This window comes from Colossoma macropomum, unplaced genomic scaffold, assembly GCF_904425465.1.
Source record: "Colossoma macropomum unplaced genomic scaffold, Colossoma_macropomum, whole genome shotgun sequence".
In the NCBI taxonomy this organism is placed as follows: Eukaryota; Metazoa; Chordata; class Actinopteri; order Characiformes; family Serrasalmidae; genus Colossoma; species Colossoma macropomum.
This window is the reverse complement of record NW_023494788.1, coordinates 25239878-25256019: the sequence shown is the minus strand read 5'-3', so window position 1 is coordinate 25256019 and position 16142 is coordinate 25239878. Positions and strand designations below refer to the sequence as shown.

The 16142-nt window shown below is 36.9% G+C and overlaps 1 protein-coding gene across 4 annotated transcripts in view; it reads right to left on the bottom strand.

The window, feature by feature from the left end:
* The window catches only part of gsr (glutathione reductase), a 41246-nt gene extending 25521 nt beyond the window's left edge, over nt 1-15725 (bottom strand). The window contains exons 1-6 of one of the 4 annotated variants that reach the window (XM_036568905.1): nt 15448-15723; nt 12533-12559; nt 10842-10930; nt 10579-10648; nt 10217-10364; nt 92-146 (exon numbers count right to left, since the gene is read on the bottom strand). In XM_036568905.1, coding sequence (XP_036424798.1) covers nt 92-146; nt 10217-10364; nt 10579-10648; nt 10842-10930; nt 12533-12559; nt 15448-15675 — 617 coding nt within the window. In that variant the 5' untranslated portion in view covers nt 15676-15723. Of the gene's footprint in view, nt 1-91; nt 147-10216; nt 10365-10578; nt 10649-10841; nt 10931-12532; nt 12560-15447 lie in introns of all 4 variants that reach the window. The other 3 variants (XM_036568903.1, XM_036568907.1, XM_036568904.1) reach the window with 3 other exon arrangements.
* Between the last annotated feature and the right edge of the window lie 417 nt (nt 15726-16142).

Below are 16142 nucleotides of genomic sequence, written 5' to 3'. Positions count from 1 at the left end.
AGTATGTCATGCAATGAAGTGAAAGAGTGAGTTACAACTTATGTAATGCTCAGTTAATATTTACTACAATCATCAAGTCAGTACAACTTACCTGGGGCACGAGTCAAGTTCAAAAAATCCATCGCTGGTAATGCCAAGACTAGCTCCTGCAAAAAAATCAAAGAAAGTGGAGAAAGTTTTAAATATATAAAACCATGCAAAACATTTATGACTATTGTAAAGGTAGTGTTACAGTTCTGTTCATAATTTTACATTCCCTTGGCATTAAGATATTTGTTCATGTTCATACGTTTTTATGTAAGGGGCCCATATCATGGAAACCTGAATGTACTCTTCACTTCACAGTCCATACAGTCCATATACGGAAACTAAGCTCCAAAAACAGCACATATTGAATTCACTGTTTTCATAAAGTCACAAAATCAACACATTTACATATCAGGGTATTCAGCCTACAGCAATTTAGCTCTGACCATTCATGCTGAAGATGTAAGGGCTCAGCCTGGACTGCTTCCAGAACAGAGCTCATTTTGCATATATCAATCTTAAAGGCACATTAAGTCTGCTTAATCATAAGGGATAAAGTGCAGTAGGAAAATGGTTATGTAACAAAACTAGGCAAGCCTAGTTTTGCCAGACTGCCAAGTCGTACACTCTCTCCTCTGCAACTGTTTGTAAATAATGCCAGGGGTGTGAGGGGGCACAGTTGTCAGTACATGCCACCTCTCAAACACTACACTTGTAGGTTCAGTAGTCAGACTATAAAGCCTGTAGCAGTATGGGCAATTTTACAATCAAGCCGATTTGAGTGCTTGGGGCAGCAACATACAATCATACCCCTCGGAGAAGTTAACCAGTTTTTAAACATATTGTCCAAAATTAGCCTCAAAGTTTTTAGCTACACACATGATGCTCCAAGAACACAAAACTATGGTTATGCTCCAAAATGACAAACTGAACCATTACCAACCGTGGTGGTCCATTCCATTACAACTTACTACTTCGGTCAAACTGTAACTGAATCACTTTACTTATTACTTCAGGGAAAAGTAATCTTAAGTTCTTATGACTTTACATCTGCGTCACTTTCTAAACCCCAAACAAATCTAAATCAATCTTAAACAGCCAACCTTACATCATTTAAAAGGCATCTCACCACCTCATGAGCTAAATCCAGAGCGAGAAAGTGAAAGTAATGCACTGTTAGCTGGCCGTTGGGTGGGGGAAAAAGGCTACTTAAGTGTCCTTTTCAATAGGGAATGCAGGGCTTCTGTCCCTGATAACTTCTGTGTCACTCAGTTTAAATAACTCTATGTATGCATTTTTAAAAAGTTAAAAAGAAATTGTTTTCTTATTGATATTCAAATACTTTGAACATTAGAATAACAAATGCCCACATCTAGTGATTAAACTCTCTGTACTTGAAGTTGGCTACACTGTGTTCTTTTTTTCTTTCATGCTCCATCAGCTAAAAAAGAGCTGATGAGCCACTAGAGCTCCCTCAGCTTACATTAAACTTTGTCAGCTCACGGCAATCCACAGCATAATATTTCAAGCAAGGACACACACCCACATGATGTGCAATAGCATAAGCTTAGCTAACGCTGTATTGCATGAGCAGAATGAGAAGCTCGGCCTTTCACTGCACTTAGATTGTTGGGGCTGGGGAACTGGCTTCTCAAGCCACCCAGTGTTACGTAAGCTAAAGCTATGGGTTTAGCTTATCTAACACTGCCTCTCCTCTCTGCAGCTGCTGGTACACATCCATACAAAACCAGACTCCTATCTCTTAGAAAGAGGAGAGACTGAAAATACTCAAAAATGAAGGCCAAATTACTGTTTCAAATTTGAAATCAATGATAAAATCCGACAAAACCCTCAAACAGTTTGTGCCACTTGGCTCAATAACAGCACAGATCTCCACAAGTGGGGGCTTACAGAAAACTATTAAAAACAACATTAAAAGTAACAGTAAAGTAATAGTAAAAATAGTAATTGTGGCATAGTTTGGACATGCTTCTAAGTCAGTACCTAGTGACAATCCCACTGGCAGACATCACTGGCACTTTTTGTAGCCTTACCGGAGTCTTTCTATTCTTGTTTTAGGAATTTTCCCAAAATCAGAATAGAAAGCAAATACAAGATTCAGCTTCTCTCATGGTGGACCTGGAGTTGGTACGTATTTTTCAACCATGGCTGGGACAAAAGATCTGGAAACAACCATGAAGAAGTGAGCAAGAAAACAGGGAAGAGAGAAGGCGAGCAGATGAGGATGGAACACAGTGGTCTCCAACCTCCTCTACCTTGTATTTTGTCTCACTAATGTAATAAAAATGTAAAAAAATTAGACTGTTTACAGACAAAGACTGAAATGCATGGAGTTGGTAATGAAAGTGGTTTGGTGCTGTACTAGAGATGCCAAGGACACACTTCAGGACTGTTTTGACTATGTAGGCTGGGCAATGTTCAAAGACCCCTCATTTAATACGCAACAGTAGTTATGGACTCCATTAATAAGTGTGTGGACAACTGTGTGCCATTAAAAACATTCTGTTCAGTTCCAAACAATAAACCAAGGTTTACAAAAGATACACAAAGTAAGATAAAGACCTGCACCACCATATTTCAAAGACCATGATGTAAACAGCATGGCAGAAACATGTATGCTTATTCAAAAATGAGGATTGCCTCACAATACTTGTGTAATGTGAGGCGTGGCTGTGCTAATATGTTATATACATGTGCAGGTGACGGTAGTGGTTAATGACAACACAGTCCCACAAAAAATAACGTCAGAACCACTCTGGCAGTAATTTTCCGTTTTGTGATTAAATTATATTTTCTACAATGTTTTTAAACATGTTTGGTCACAGATGCAAGTAATGAACCATGCATGTTCACCCACTCAGCTAATTAACCAATGTCTTTAAAAGACATGTTTTGATCTCTTTGGACTGGGCATGATGGCAAACTGTTTAACTGCTGTTGCAGTAGTACAAAAGAATTGCGTCAGATCGCCATGAACTTTTACTGTAAGAAACACAAATTTAGGTGTTGCAAAGAAGACATTATTAACAGATTCCTTTCACATTTGCTATTGTCACTGTACTTAAAATGAGGTAGACTCTAGCTGCAATTATAATGACTTGGAAAAAGGTTTGAATTCTTATGAATAAGAAATGAAATTTTACATGCTAAAATATATATCCTATAATTAAAGTTGAATTTTAAGATTTAAAGAAATGCAAGGAGGATGGAAGGAGAACTATCAAACATTAAAGATGAGAACATAAAAAAAAAACTCAAATCACGTTACAGTAATACCACCGATGCTCAACGGATGTAGAAGGGCATCCACACACTTAGACTACAAACCACAGACAAGCGCAGTCACGTCAAACTTTCCTGCCAAAGAAGCTGAATGCATTTTGAGCTCACCAACAATGAGCACCCAGTTTCAGCTCCTGTAACTTCATATTCCATTTTAACCATCTCTGTGGATGTGAAAAAGAGAATCAATGGATTAACATGTTCTTTTATCAGTTAGAGAGATAAGGTTGGAAACACTAGTCTTGAAAAACCTTCATCCTTTGAAAGCAAGATACGCCCTTAACCTGTCAAATCTCTCTGACACAAACAATTCAAGATGCTTTTGGATTTCTGCATTTAATCAGGGAAATGATCTGTTAACCTGTTGTGAGTAATATGTAAGTCTCAAGTCTTGACACTCGAGTCCCAAATCATAACGGTCAAGTCTTGAGTCAAGTCCCGAGTCAGTACAGGCAAGTCTCAAATCGGGTCCCAAGTCAAGATATAGGCAAATTTCAAGTTAAATCCCAAGTCCTAATCTTCAAGTCCTAAACCAGTCAGTATGCATTCTTCAGCTAATTTATGGCATACAATTTCAACACTAAACAACAATAATGACAGTCATAGCCTTTTAATAACAGAATGTTAGTAGTGAATGGCTGTTCATAATTTTTTTTACTCTTCCAACTGAAATACAAAAAATATGAAAATATTGAATTGAATTTAGATGATAACAAAAGCCAAAATGACCAAGCTGAAGAAAGTTTACAGAAAAGACAGCTAAATGATGGTGAATGTACGAATCTGAAGTTGACTTTTGTTTCGCCAACTTCTGATTTAAATTTTCCGTTCCACCTTAAATATTAAACTTCTAGCTTTTAAAACATTAAACATTAATTTTGGTTAAAACATCAGCAGACTTTACAGTCAGCAGGAGCGCTTAAAACTTGCTGAAATTATACCCTAATTGTACCATATTCCAATTAAATTTTATTTTCTAAGTTGTATTGACTCCACACACCCTGTCTCGCCTCCAGGCTTTTTATTTTATTGTTCTGTTTTAAAACATTAGGTTGTGAAAAGATACAAATACATACGTTTCACTTGGGAAAAACTTATTTATGGTATACAATTGGACCTTAAAACCACTGTTGTACCTTCGAGGGTACATTTACATTGTTTGCACCTTGATGAACAAAAAATTAACCTGCACAGAACTTTTATTTCAGGCCATGTATCATATAAGGCAATATCTCCAAGTTTAGCAGGGAGGATTTTATCAGGGGGAGTAGAATTTTGGCACTGCTTTTTTAACACCTATCGAAATTATACTCCAAACATGATCTCAGAAGTACAATGTCAAATTTATTTTTGATGGCTTGATTTGGCCTGTAGATTGTGCCCAAAATGCATTTTACTCTAGATTCAACCAGTGGGATTTTACTAGGGGAGCACAATTTTGGCATTGTTATTTTAACAGCTGCCGGAAAAAATATACTCCCCCCGATCTCTTCAAGTCCAAATAGCTTCTCAATTGCATCAGGTACATGTGTAAAAAACCTTGGTGTCAGCGATAATCCTAATCTATCAAACCTACACTGGTTGCCAGTAAAATTCCAAATTGGGTACAAAATTCTTTTACCAACATATAAAGCTCTAAACGGTCTTGTCCCTCAGTATCTGAATGAACTTATTTCTTATAATGAACCCTTACACCTACTTAGATCACAAGTTGCTGGCTTACTATTAATACCTAGGATTAATAAAGTTACGTCAGGGGGTAGAGCCTTTTCATACAAAGCCCCCCAGCTTTAGAATAACCTTCCAGTCAGTGTTTGAGACTCAGACACAGCCTAAGTCTTTAAAAAGGTTAAAAGGCTAGGTTAAAAAGGTTAAAAGGCTAGGTTAAAAAGGTTAAAAACCTACTTGGCTCACTGACTACAAAATTAAGGTTTTGCCATGGCCACCCCAGTTCCCTGACCTAAACCCACAAAAAACCAGTGGGATGAACTGATGAGGAGACTCCACAGTATGGACCTCAGAATCTGAAGGATCTGGAGAGGTTCTGTATGAAGCAATGGTCTCAGATCCTTTGCTATGTGTTCTCTAGTCTTATTAAGCATTAAAGGAGAAGGCTCAGAGCTGTTATCTTTGTAAAGGAAGGCTATATAAAGTATTAAATATAGGGCTGCCAACAATTGTGGCGCACATAAATTTGAGAAAAACATTTATTTCCTATCATTGTACTTCAAATAAAGGTGAGATTTTTGTTAATTTTTTAAATAAAACATCAAAAGGATAAGCTGTAAAGAATGTTTTTTATAGCCTGTTTTGCTCATGCTTACCAGGGGTACCAATATTTGTGGAGGGCACTGTATGTGGGCATATCACTATTTGATCATTGACTGAACAATATAAATGTTATGTAACAGAGCAAACACTTTTACTTTGACTTTGCAATCATTTATTTACAAATCAATTTACTTAGATGTCATTTTTTTCTGTTAAAAAGGTAGGTATACCCCTGGTGTGTAGGTGTTTTCTATAACTGTCTACCAGTTTTTGATATCTACTGGGAAATTTTTGCCCACTCCTTCATGCAGAATTATCTCAACTGTGCAATGTTTGAGGGGCTTGTTTCATGTGCATGTTTTAAAACCTCTCAAATTCGCCTACAGCATTTTAATGAGACTGATTACTTTACAGAGAGCTCTTTTGATCTAGGCACGATGACAACCTGAACACCAATAACAACAGATCAGATATCTGAAGTATAAATAAGACAAGATATTTTCTAATGGTGCTCTAATTAACAACACTTGATCAGGTGCAACTGCAAATTGACACATTTGAAAAAATTACATATATAGGAGTATACTTACTTTTTCCACACAAGAATTTTACTCTTTACATAAGCTGCATTTCTGTTTATTTCAATAATATAAAGGATGGCAAAAATGTTTAGGTGTCCTTTCTTAAATTATAATCACTTTTATCTATCAGCACTGTTGAAACAAAGACTGGATGTGCAAACATGTTGAAAAAGTCACAGGGTGTATTTACTTCTTCACATGACTGTAGCATTGAACAGAAGTGTAGTCACTCCAGCAAGCTAGAAGTGATGTACAGTCACTTTTCCCCACTGGTGCCTTTTATTGGGCTTCTCAGTATTACAGCCTTCTGAGATTTTGCCCTCTCATCAGGAGATTGCGACTGCAAATTCTGGTTATGTTGCAACCAAAAGAGTCACTGATTGTCAGCACATTAGTGTTGAAACAGGCCCACCTTCTCTCCTTGATTTTGCTATTTACTCTGAGAAAATAGATGACCACTTCTGTCTTCTTTTTATTGTGGTCTAGGACCTGTGTACCACTTTTATATAGGAAAAACAGTCATAATTCTGGTGATCATAATTGTGATAATTTTCCAACCTCACTTTATACTCAAAAATAAAAATTATTGAACCAATGGGACTGTTTGACTTACAAACTGAAAATATGTTGACCTTAAATAAATTAATTGTGTTGTCTTTAGGTAATTGATTTTCATAAAATGGACAAAATAAATGAGAGTACATTTTGAATAATTAAAAATGTTTATGCTGATCCAAGGAATTTTTTTTTCAATGAGGCACAAATAAATTGCAATGAAATGTTTCAATTTTATTCCATCAACAACTGAACTTTATGTGGAGGTAACAAAGCATGTGTATACTGAATGCAAATGTGTGGCATAATAGAAATAATAACTCAATTATCTTCTTCAAAAAATAATAATAAAATAAAATAAGCTTTTTGGAACATAAAAATTAGATGAAAATTTTGCACCTCCTCGCATAGGACAAATATAGAAGGCGGGCTTTCGTAAATTTAGGCCACTGTAGACCAGTCAGGTTTTTGGTTTAATGGTCGTAGTAGTCAAAGTATAGAAGTATAGAATAGCACAATATAGAACAGCACAGTATAGACTAGCTTAGACAATGTTTTGTTATGGTTATGTCCTTCCTTTGGCACAGTCACTGATTTGTTGACCCTATAAGTAAGAAACAATTCATTTTGTACAGCTTGTATAACTAAATACGCTGTTAAATTTCCTTCGGGATCAATAAAGTATCTATCGTTCTATCTATCTATCTAAATCCTAAAACCTGCCTGTTCACACAAGACATTTCCACGTTATGTTACACCTCAACTCCCTTGACCAGAGGTTTCTCAGGCACCCAAAATGTAATGGCTATGGTGAGCTAAAAGGCCAAACAGACAGAACAGTATACAATTAACATTATTAAAAATTGTATAAACATATAATTTACCTTACATGTTTTATTACTAAAAATACTTCAAAAATGAAATATTACTATAGTTTTTTCTTGATTGTTGTACTTTTTACAGCAGTGCTATAGATAGAGGAATTAGAAATGTTCCTGTTGGCTAACAAAGAAAACACTTACAAAATGCCTCTTCAGGTTTTTAGAACACAGTTGCTGTTAGAATTGTTACAGGCTTCTACAAAAAATGATAATTTTGGAAACAAGTTTTCAGAGCTGGTATCAGAGTCTATCCTGCACTGCGAATGTGAGTACAACTGACAGAAAACGAGCAATGGATCCACATTGGAGCTAAACCCAAAAGCTGTCCTATGTATAGCTCTGTAGACTCATCTTCCACCCCTGCTAGCACAGCCCATCCTGCTAATGCTAAAGTTAACATTGCTGCCATTATGATTCTGCTGATGCTTTGCTGAATAGCTTCAACTTAAAAACTGCTAGTATTATGGATGAGATTGCAGCAGTTAAGGTTAAAACCATGCCATGCCAACAGAAAGAACCATGGTGGAATGCTACTGCAGTTCAATTCCGAAAGAGAGAACGTAGGAAGACCAAATGCAGATGACGTAAGGCGAAACTTAATTAAATTCGTAATCTCCAAAGATAGGCTGTGTGATTACAAAACAAAAATGTTTATCATTATTAGCAACAATAACATTAACAATAGCAAAATACCCTTCACAATATTAGTGTCTGAAAGATGTAATGAGTTTGCATACTTTTTAAACACTAAAACCCATAACAGACAAGACATTAGCATATCTATATCCACCAATGAGCTTGTGTCCTCTTCATCACCACATAAACATTTCATGGTTAAAATATCCCAGTTTAGTGATATTTATTATGAAATTTTAATCAATACAATAAATCATCTCAAATCATCCACTTACAGTCTTGACACATTACCAACCAACTTTTAAAGAATGTGTTTCACTCACTATCAGTGGACATACTTCAGATAGTAAACACCTCATTCATGTTGTGCTTTTTCCTAAGACATTAAAAACTGCAGTTGTGAAGCCTTTCTTAAAAAAGAAAAATTGACAAACAACTCTACAGTAACTACAGACAATTGTTGAGAAAATCTTTAAGCAACTTACTGGCTTTCTGTCCTTAAAAAGCTGTCTAGACAAACTTCAATCAGAATTCTGGTCTAATCACTGAGAATGTTCTTATTAAGGTCATTTAAGACATTTATTTAAATTTAGACTCTGGAAAAATATATGCTCTACGTCCGTTCAATCTCAGTGCTGCCTTTGAAACCACTGACCATAAATTTCTTTTAGACAGACTTGGGAACTGGGTTGGACTCTCAGGAACTGTGCTAAAATGGAACTATTTTGTTGAAATTGAAAATAATGTTTCTGAAAGCAGTGACCTGTGGTGTCCTCCAAGGTTTCATTTTTGAGCCACTCTTATTTAATGTACACATGCTTCCCTTTGGCCAGATCTTACAAGACTATGAGATATCTTACCACAGCTATGCAGAAGACACTCAGATTTACTTGGCTCTCTCTGAAAAAGAACTTTGGTCCCTTTGACTCACTTTGTAAGTGCCTTGAGCACATCACTTACTGAATGGGACAAAATATTCTGCAGTTGAATAAAGATAAAACAGAGACTATTTTAATCAGAAATGGCAATGAGAATCAAAGACAAGCTACCTATCTGAATTTGAGAGCCCTAAAAACTAAAGAACCAGTCCATAACCTGGGTGTACTAATGAACTCTGATTTCAGTTTGGGCAGTCATGTCAGAACAGTGACAAAATGCTGATTTTGCAAACTTAAGAACATCAACAAGATCAGAGATTTTCTGACTAAACCAGACTTGGAGATACTCATCCACGCCTTTACTTCTAGCAGAACTGATTACTGTAATGGTCTGGAGAAAAAATGGGGAAAAAAATACAATTAAACAGCTTTGAAAGGCTACCAGACTTCTCACTAGAAGTATAAAAAAGGAATACATCACTCACATTCTTAAATCTTTACATTGCTTAGCAGCATGTTAAAGAATAAACTTTTAGGTACCATTACTGGTCTATAAAGCACTTGATGGTGTAAGGACAGGTGTACTCATCTGATAAGCTAAGCTATATGAATCGAGCAGAACTCTCAGATCACTAGGAACTAGTCAGCTAGTTCTGCCTATGGTAAAGACTTAACATGGAGAAGTAGGGTTTAGCTACTGTGCTGCTCTAAAGGGAACCAGTTGACAGACAGCATTAGAAGAGCCCAGACACTAGACACATAATTCCACGCTGAAAACATTCCTATTTGAGCAGACTTTTAGCTCAGTTTAAAATTGCAGTTCCACTTTCTATCTTGTAACAGCCCTTTATTATCTTAAAATCATTTTTAGTTGATTTTTAATGTAATGTTTAATTTTTTCTCTTTTGAATATAGTGTTTATAATCATGTTTTAATAATGTTTTTCATTTCTATTCTTTTCATTTTTTATCTGTGTATTTTCTCACTCATAAAGCACTTTGAATGACCACAGTGTATGAAAAGTGTTGCATAACTAAGCTTGCCTTGTATGATTTATATAAACTGAAGACAGATCTCAGCTCACCTGGCACATCCTTGTCACTAACTGTAGACGGGTGTCCACCAGTGGCAATAAGGATGTGTGGTGCTGAGTATTTCTTCCCATTGACTTCAACAGTAGGCTCCGGGTCATCAGTAAATTGTGCATGGCCTTGAATGGTCTGAATTCTAGCCTGTGTGCAGTAAGTAATAAGTATCATACATTACCATCAATATAAGTGACTGTGTCCATTATTTATCATTTGCAATTACATCTGAATATTCACTGAAGCCATGGCATATACACGTTTACAGACAAGATAGGAAATATATATGGCCTTCAACATAGACACGCATGTAAAATTAATTGCGAGCTATTTTCATATTTACAGATTACAAAATGCCTACCTTGTCAAGATTTTTCTGGTAAATCTCATTCAGGTGGCTAACATAAGCATCCCTTTTGTTTTTAATCAGTCTGAAAACAAAAATATTTGTGTCATCTGAGTCAGTAATTTTGGCAAAAATTCTCTGTACTACTCTGAGTCAGTTTGAGTTAAAATTTGAAGGTGTGTACAGACAGTTTGCTTGGCCCTATGGTGATCACAGATTCAAGTTGTTTAGATTTCCCTAACAACCAAACTCTTAAATGAATACATGATTTTACTTACTGCCAACTAAAGTGGGCTTGTGCTCCCTCAAAGCCATAGTCTGCATGATCATTAAGACATTCAGCATGGGTTGATGCATTCCACATAACCTGCGACCAAACAAATGAAAGGACATTTTTAATGGATTCGTTACCCCAGTGACACAGCACAACCTTAGGGGACAAGACCCACAATCAAGCTCTTTCTGTAGCACTGAAAGAGATTTCTACAATTCTCAACTGCCAGTTTGGCTGGCTTTTCTTAAGCAAAATGCTCCAGTTTTCTCAGGTTTGATAAGTACCTTCTTTCAACTGTGAGTTTCAGTTCTTTGTACAGATGTTCAATGTTACTCAGATTAGGACTCTTAGCAGGCCACTTCAGAATGTTTCAATGTTTTTCTCTCATTCATTCCTGGGTGCTTTTGCTGTGTTTTGGATCGTATCCTGCTGATCACATACTGACGCATGATCTGTGACTTAGATACAGCTTTCTGATTTTGCTTCAAAATGCCTTGATAGTCTTCAGATTTCATTGTGCCTTGTGCCCTGCACAGATACAAGGCACCCAGAGCAAACGGCAGCAAAACAAACACAATACATTAATGAGTCTCCTTCAAGTTTCACTTTACGGTTAGTGTTCTTTTCTTTGAAAGCTTTCCTGTGAGCACAGACCTATGACTTAGTGTGATTTACTAAAAAAAACTTACAAAACATTTTGTTTCATCTAACCAGAGGCTTTTTTCTCTTTTATAAGTAGGATATTCTTGGGTTTTCTTCCATCGAGTCCATTTTCATTCAGACAACAACCAGTGTTGCACCTTGAGCTTGAAGGATTGTCCAAGTTTTCATTGATTCCCTCTCCACCATTCAAACAATCCCCGATCTTAGGTAAAATGTTTTTTGCGACCACATCCACAAGTGTTGGCTATAGCCTTACACAGCCTCATTGTACTTATCACAGTGCGGTTTTGAAACCAACCTCAACAACTACACATCAGTAAAAAGTACAAACCTGCACAGTAGCCCAATAACAAACTATGCAAAAGTTTGATCACCCCTGGTCAAATTACATGTTTTGTTGATTTTCCAAATGAAAATAAGTCAACACAGCCTACAAAGAACAAACTTGCATATGGCATTTTTCTGCTACTTTTATTGCATTGTGTCTATTTATTTGCTGGGTTTAACATATTGAAAAAAATAAAAATTGAATAAAATGTACCACACATTTTGCACTGGCCACATTTTGTTTTATGTAAAATTAATTTATGTTAAATGTATTAAATAAAGTGTCCATTAAAATGTTCAGAAGTGTATTCTTTGAAGAAGATGTGTACTTATTTTCACCAACAATATAAACAAACATATAATTTGACCAGGGACATCCAAACTTTGGCATAAGCCTGCAGTAACAGCAACTAAGGGAGGCAAGATTTGCCAATGTTTACAAAAAGTCAGTTGGTCAAGTATGGATTCATGAGAAGCAGAGGCAGTTATGCATTAATAACAAAAGAGACAGAGGTGATTCCCACGTCCCTAAAATGCAGGTCTTGAATGAAAGCCAGTACACCCTGCATACCCAGATGCTACAACATTACTCATTACTCACATATATTTTGATCACTAGATGCTCCATCATATTCAAGCAAAAAGAAAACAAGACAGATCAAATACCATTTTTTTTTTTACATCTGAATATAAAAGCAAAATTACCTTTTTAGGAACACAACCAACATTTACCTGTAACAGAAGGCAAAATATGTGTGAAATGTGTGTCATTGTCAGGTCAGCATTAATAATCATCAAAAAAGGCTAAAATTTCATCAAAACAATTGTTTCTTTGGTAATCTGGTCCTCCGTAATCCTTGCATAATTTTAAAATCTGCATTCAGGCCTACACACTTAAAAAAGAAGCAAAGAAAATGGTTCTATGCAGAACCATGAACGCTCAAAAAACCCTTTACATCATTAAACGGTTCTTTGCATTGTACAGGGTTCTTCAGATTGATGGAGAATGTGCTGTATATAGTTCTACCTTTTTGGCACTATATAGAACCCTTTTCAAAAAGGTTCTATATAGCACCATCTTCAGCATATTCTCTTTCATTATGAAGAACTCTTTCATAATGCAAAGAACCCTGAATGATTCAAAGGGTTCTTTGAGTGTTCATGGTTTTATATAGAACTATTTGCTAAAGAACCCATAAAGAACCATCTTTTTTAAGTGTACAATTGTGTCTGATGATGGACTGAAAGTGTTATGTTCGAGCATAATATTGCATTGCTGAAAACACAAACAGTGAACACTGGTGAAAAAGCATCATTCGAGTGATATGGCTTACTTGGTATGCTACAACGTATCAAAATCCAATTTACAGACTGCATTTACTTACATTTACAAACGATCATAATAGTACAGACCAGTAGTACAAGAAGTCTTATCCTTATAAATAGCCCAACAGCTGCGTAACAAAATGTTTTTATATATTTTCACTATACTATGCTGAATAATAGCTCAGCTCTAGAGTCCAGTGTCAAGTTAGTGGTGATAAGGATATAGCTGTAAAAATATAATGCTAGATTACAGAAGAAAATATGAACTACAGATGAATCGTGTCATTCTCTACACAAGCAATTCCCAAACTTGGTCCTGGAGTTCCTTTCGGCTGCACATTTGAATGTTGTCCTGCTCCAACACATCCACTTTAACTAGGCAGCTGATTAGTTGGAACAGGTGTGTTAGACCAGGACAACAACAGCAAGATGCACAGAAAATTAGTACTCTTGGACTAGGTTAGTGAAATTCTGCTTAACCTCATGACTGCCACAGTGGAACTGTAATTAAGTGAATTAAAAATAAGTGTGGAGCAGTGAGACCCAAAGAGGTAGGTGCCATTCAGCAGCATCAGCGCCGGTTTATGAGGAGCCTGGCCATTTGGCGAACATGTCAGCGCATTGGCTGTTTGCACTCACAGACGTCATGGATATACATGCGCTGTTTTAAACACCTGTAACTAAAGTTTAAAAGCTCTTATAACATATTATAAATATAACAGCAATGTTAAAATGTTTAAGCATTTATAAACTATGATTTTGCTAAAATGCTCTATCTTAACCCATTCATTTTGGACTCGCTCGGGAGCTCCCTCTAGCGTTTGTGAAACCAGTTCTCTGGCATCATGCTTTTAAGCACCTCCGGTATACACCAGGTGTGTACTATAGTTCATAGGTATTACAATTAATAACACTTACAATACTATAAAATACAATACAATAACTAAAGTAAATATTGCAGCAACTTACATGAGTAAGACTACGACGGCGTTTTAGGACCACTGTTAATAAAAGTAAAAATAGTAGACTTACAGAATAAAGTCATAATATTTCGAGAAAAAAAGTCGTAAAATTTCGAGGATAAAGTGGGCTAACTGTAGGGGGCTGCCATAACGCGTTGGAGTCTTGGTTGCTTTACTGGCGACGGCGAAGACGCCGAGCACGCCGGAGTTCCACACACTCCTGTCTCTTTGTGGACCGATCATTTTGATTATCATTGTCTGTGAAACTTCATGCTCTCTTTGAATGGCACGAAGATGTAGCCACTCATAGCTGTGTAGACGACCACTGCTTGCGAGTTCTCCTTCAACAAAACAGACCTCCGAGTCCGTCTGGTTCTTTAATCTAAAATCTTTCAGCCATTTCTTATACTAATTACAGTCTGGTGCTGATGTGCCAGGAGAGACAGGGAGACTGAGTATTTCTTTCTGGATGAAATCGATATGAAAGTATAACTCAACCAACTCCTCAACGTCCCTCATTTTAACACGAGGAGGTGCTGCCTTCCTTTTGCAAACCATTTGGCCATAATACTGCGGTATTAATGCCACTTTATTGTCGTAATTCTACGACTTTATTCTCGAAATATTACTTTATTCTCGAAATATCATACCGTACGACTTTTTTCTCGAAATATAACTACTTTATTCTCGATGTCTACTATTTTTATTTTTATTAACAGGCCCTAAAACGCCGTCTTAGTAAGACCCACGCAATGAAAACTACGGTATTTATGTACGCTAGCTACATATCAGATATACGCGTAATACATAAACCTACAGGGTCTTTCACACAACGTGCTCAAAAATACCGAAATGGAGACAGTAAATAAGTACTGGGCGGAAACAGGAGACAAACAGAAACCTTTATTGCGTAATTTACATGGATGTCAATACATAATATTGAAGCAATACGAATGTCTAATTTGTAAGTCGTTTTATCAGAGAGCCGATAAAATAGATGTTACAATTACTAGGCGGTGCCATCAACGCTACTGAAACGTTGTACAGGAATTACATGTTTTTTCAGCATTGTAACGGCTCGTGTGTGACCTGGGTCTCTGTTACAAGAACGCACATGCACATGACTACATCTTTTACACTATAACACGCCCATGAACGGCACACCAAACATTTAACATAAAGAGTTGAATCTGGAAGCCTCGCGACGCGCTATTCATATGACCGTTCGAATACATAAAAAAACTCTATGATATACACCACATCAACTGTGGTGTATGGAGAGGTCATCTGTTTGAGCAAGCATTTCTGGAACTAGGATTATTTTTTACTCACGCAGGTACCTCCAAGTTTGTGACTTTCGATCACGGCAGAAGTGGCACCAAGCTCTGCCGCCCTTCGTGCACCGGCTAAGCCCCCGGATCCACCTCCTACCACCAGAAAATCGAAACGGGTGACAGAATCAGCCGCCATGCTCCGGCTGAGAACTCTAGACGTTGAGACAGATAGACGAAATGTAAGAAAACACGCCTGCATCCGAGTTAAATGTACCAGTACCTCCATGACCAGGAAGTCCACACAACGCCCGACGTAGTTGGACTAATGGGAGGGACATTCCAATGACTGATTTGAAAGGCAGTGCTTAGTCATTGTGAGTTGCAACAATGGTCTGTAAACCCTCGAAACATTGACCACGGTCCCTCAACCTCAACGTCAGACCTGGCCCGAGTCGGGAAATTAAATGTATAAGATAATAAATTGTTTATTTACCTGTATATTAGTAAGTACTTTTAACCATGTTTTCAATTTTTAAGGCAATCTAAATATGTCTATGCTACAACTGTCACCCATACTAAACTAGTTAAACCGCGACAACATGATATTGGCAGGGCAAATACATTAGCATTAGCATATGCGTTAATTAGCCTGGCCTTAACAGTAGATGAGCGGTTAAACTCGAGAGGAGTTAAAAAAAAACAGACAATTCCCACTTTCCGTAGTGACGGTACGTACGCAATCTGCGTAAGGGG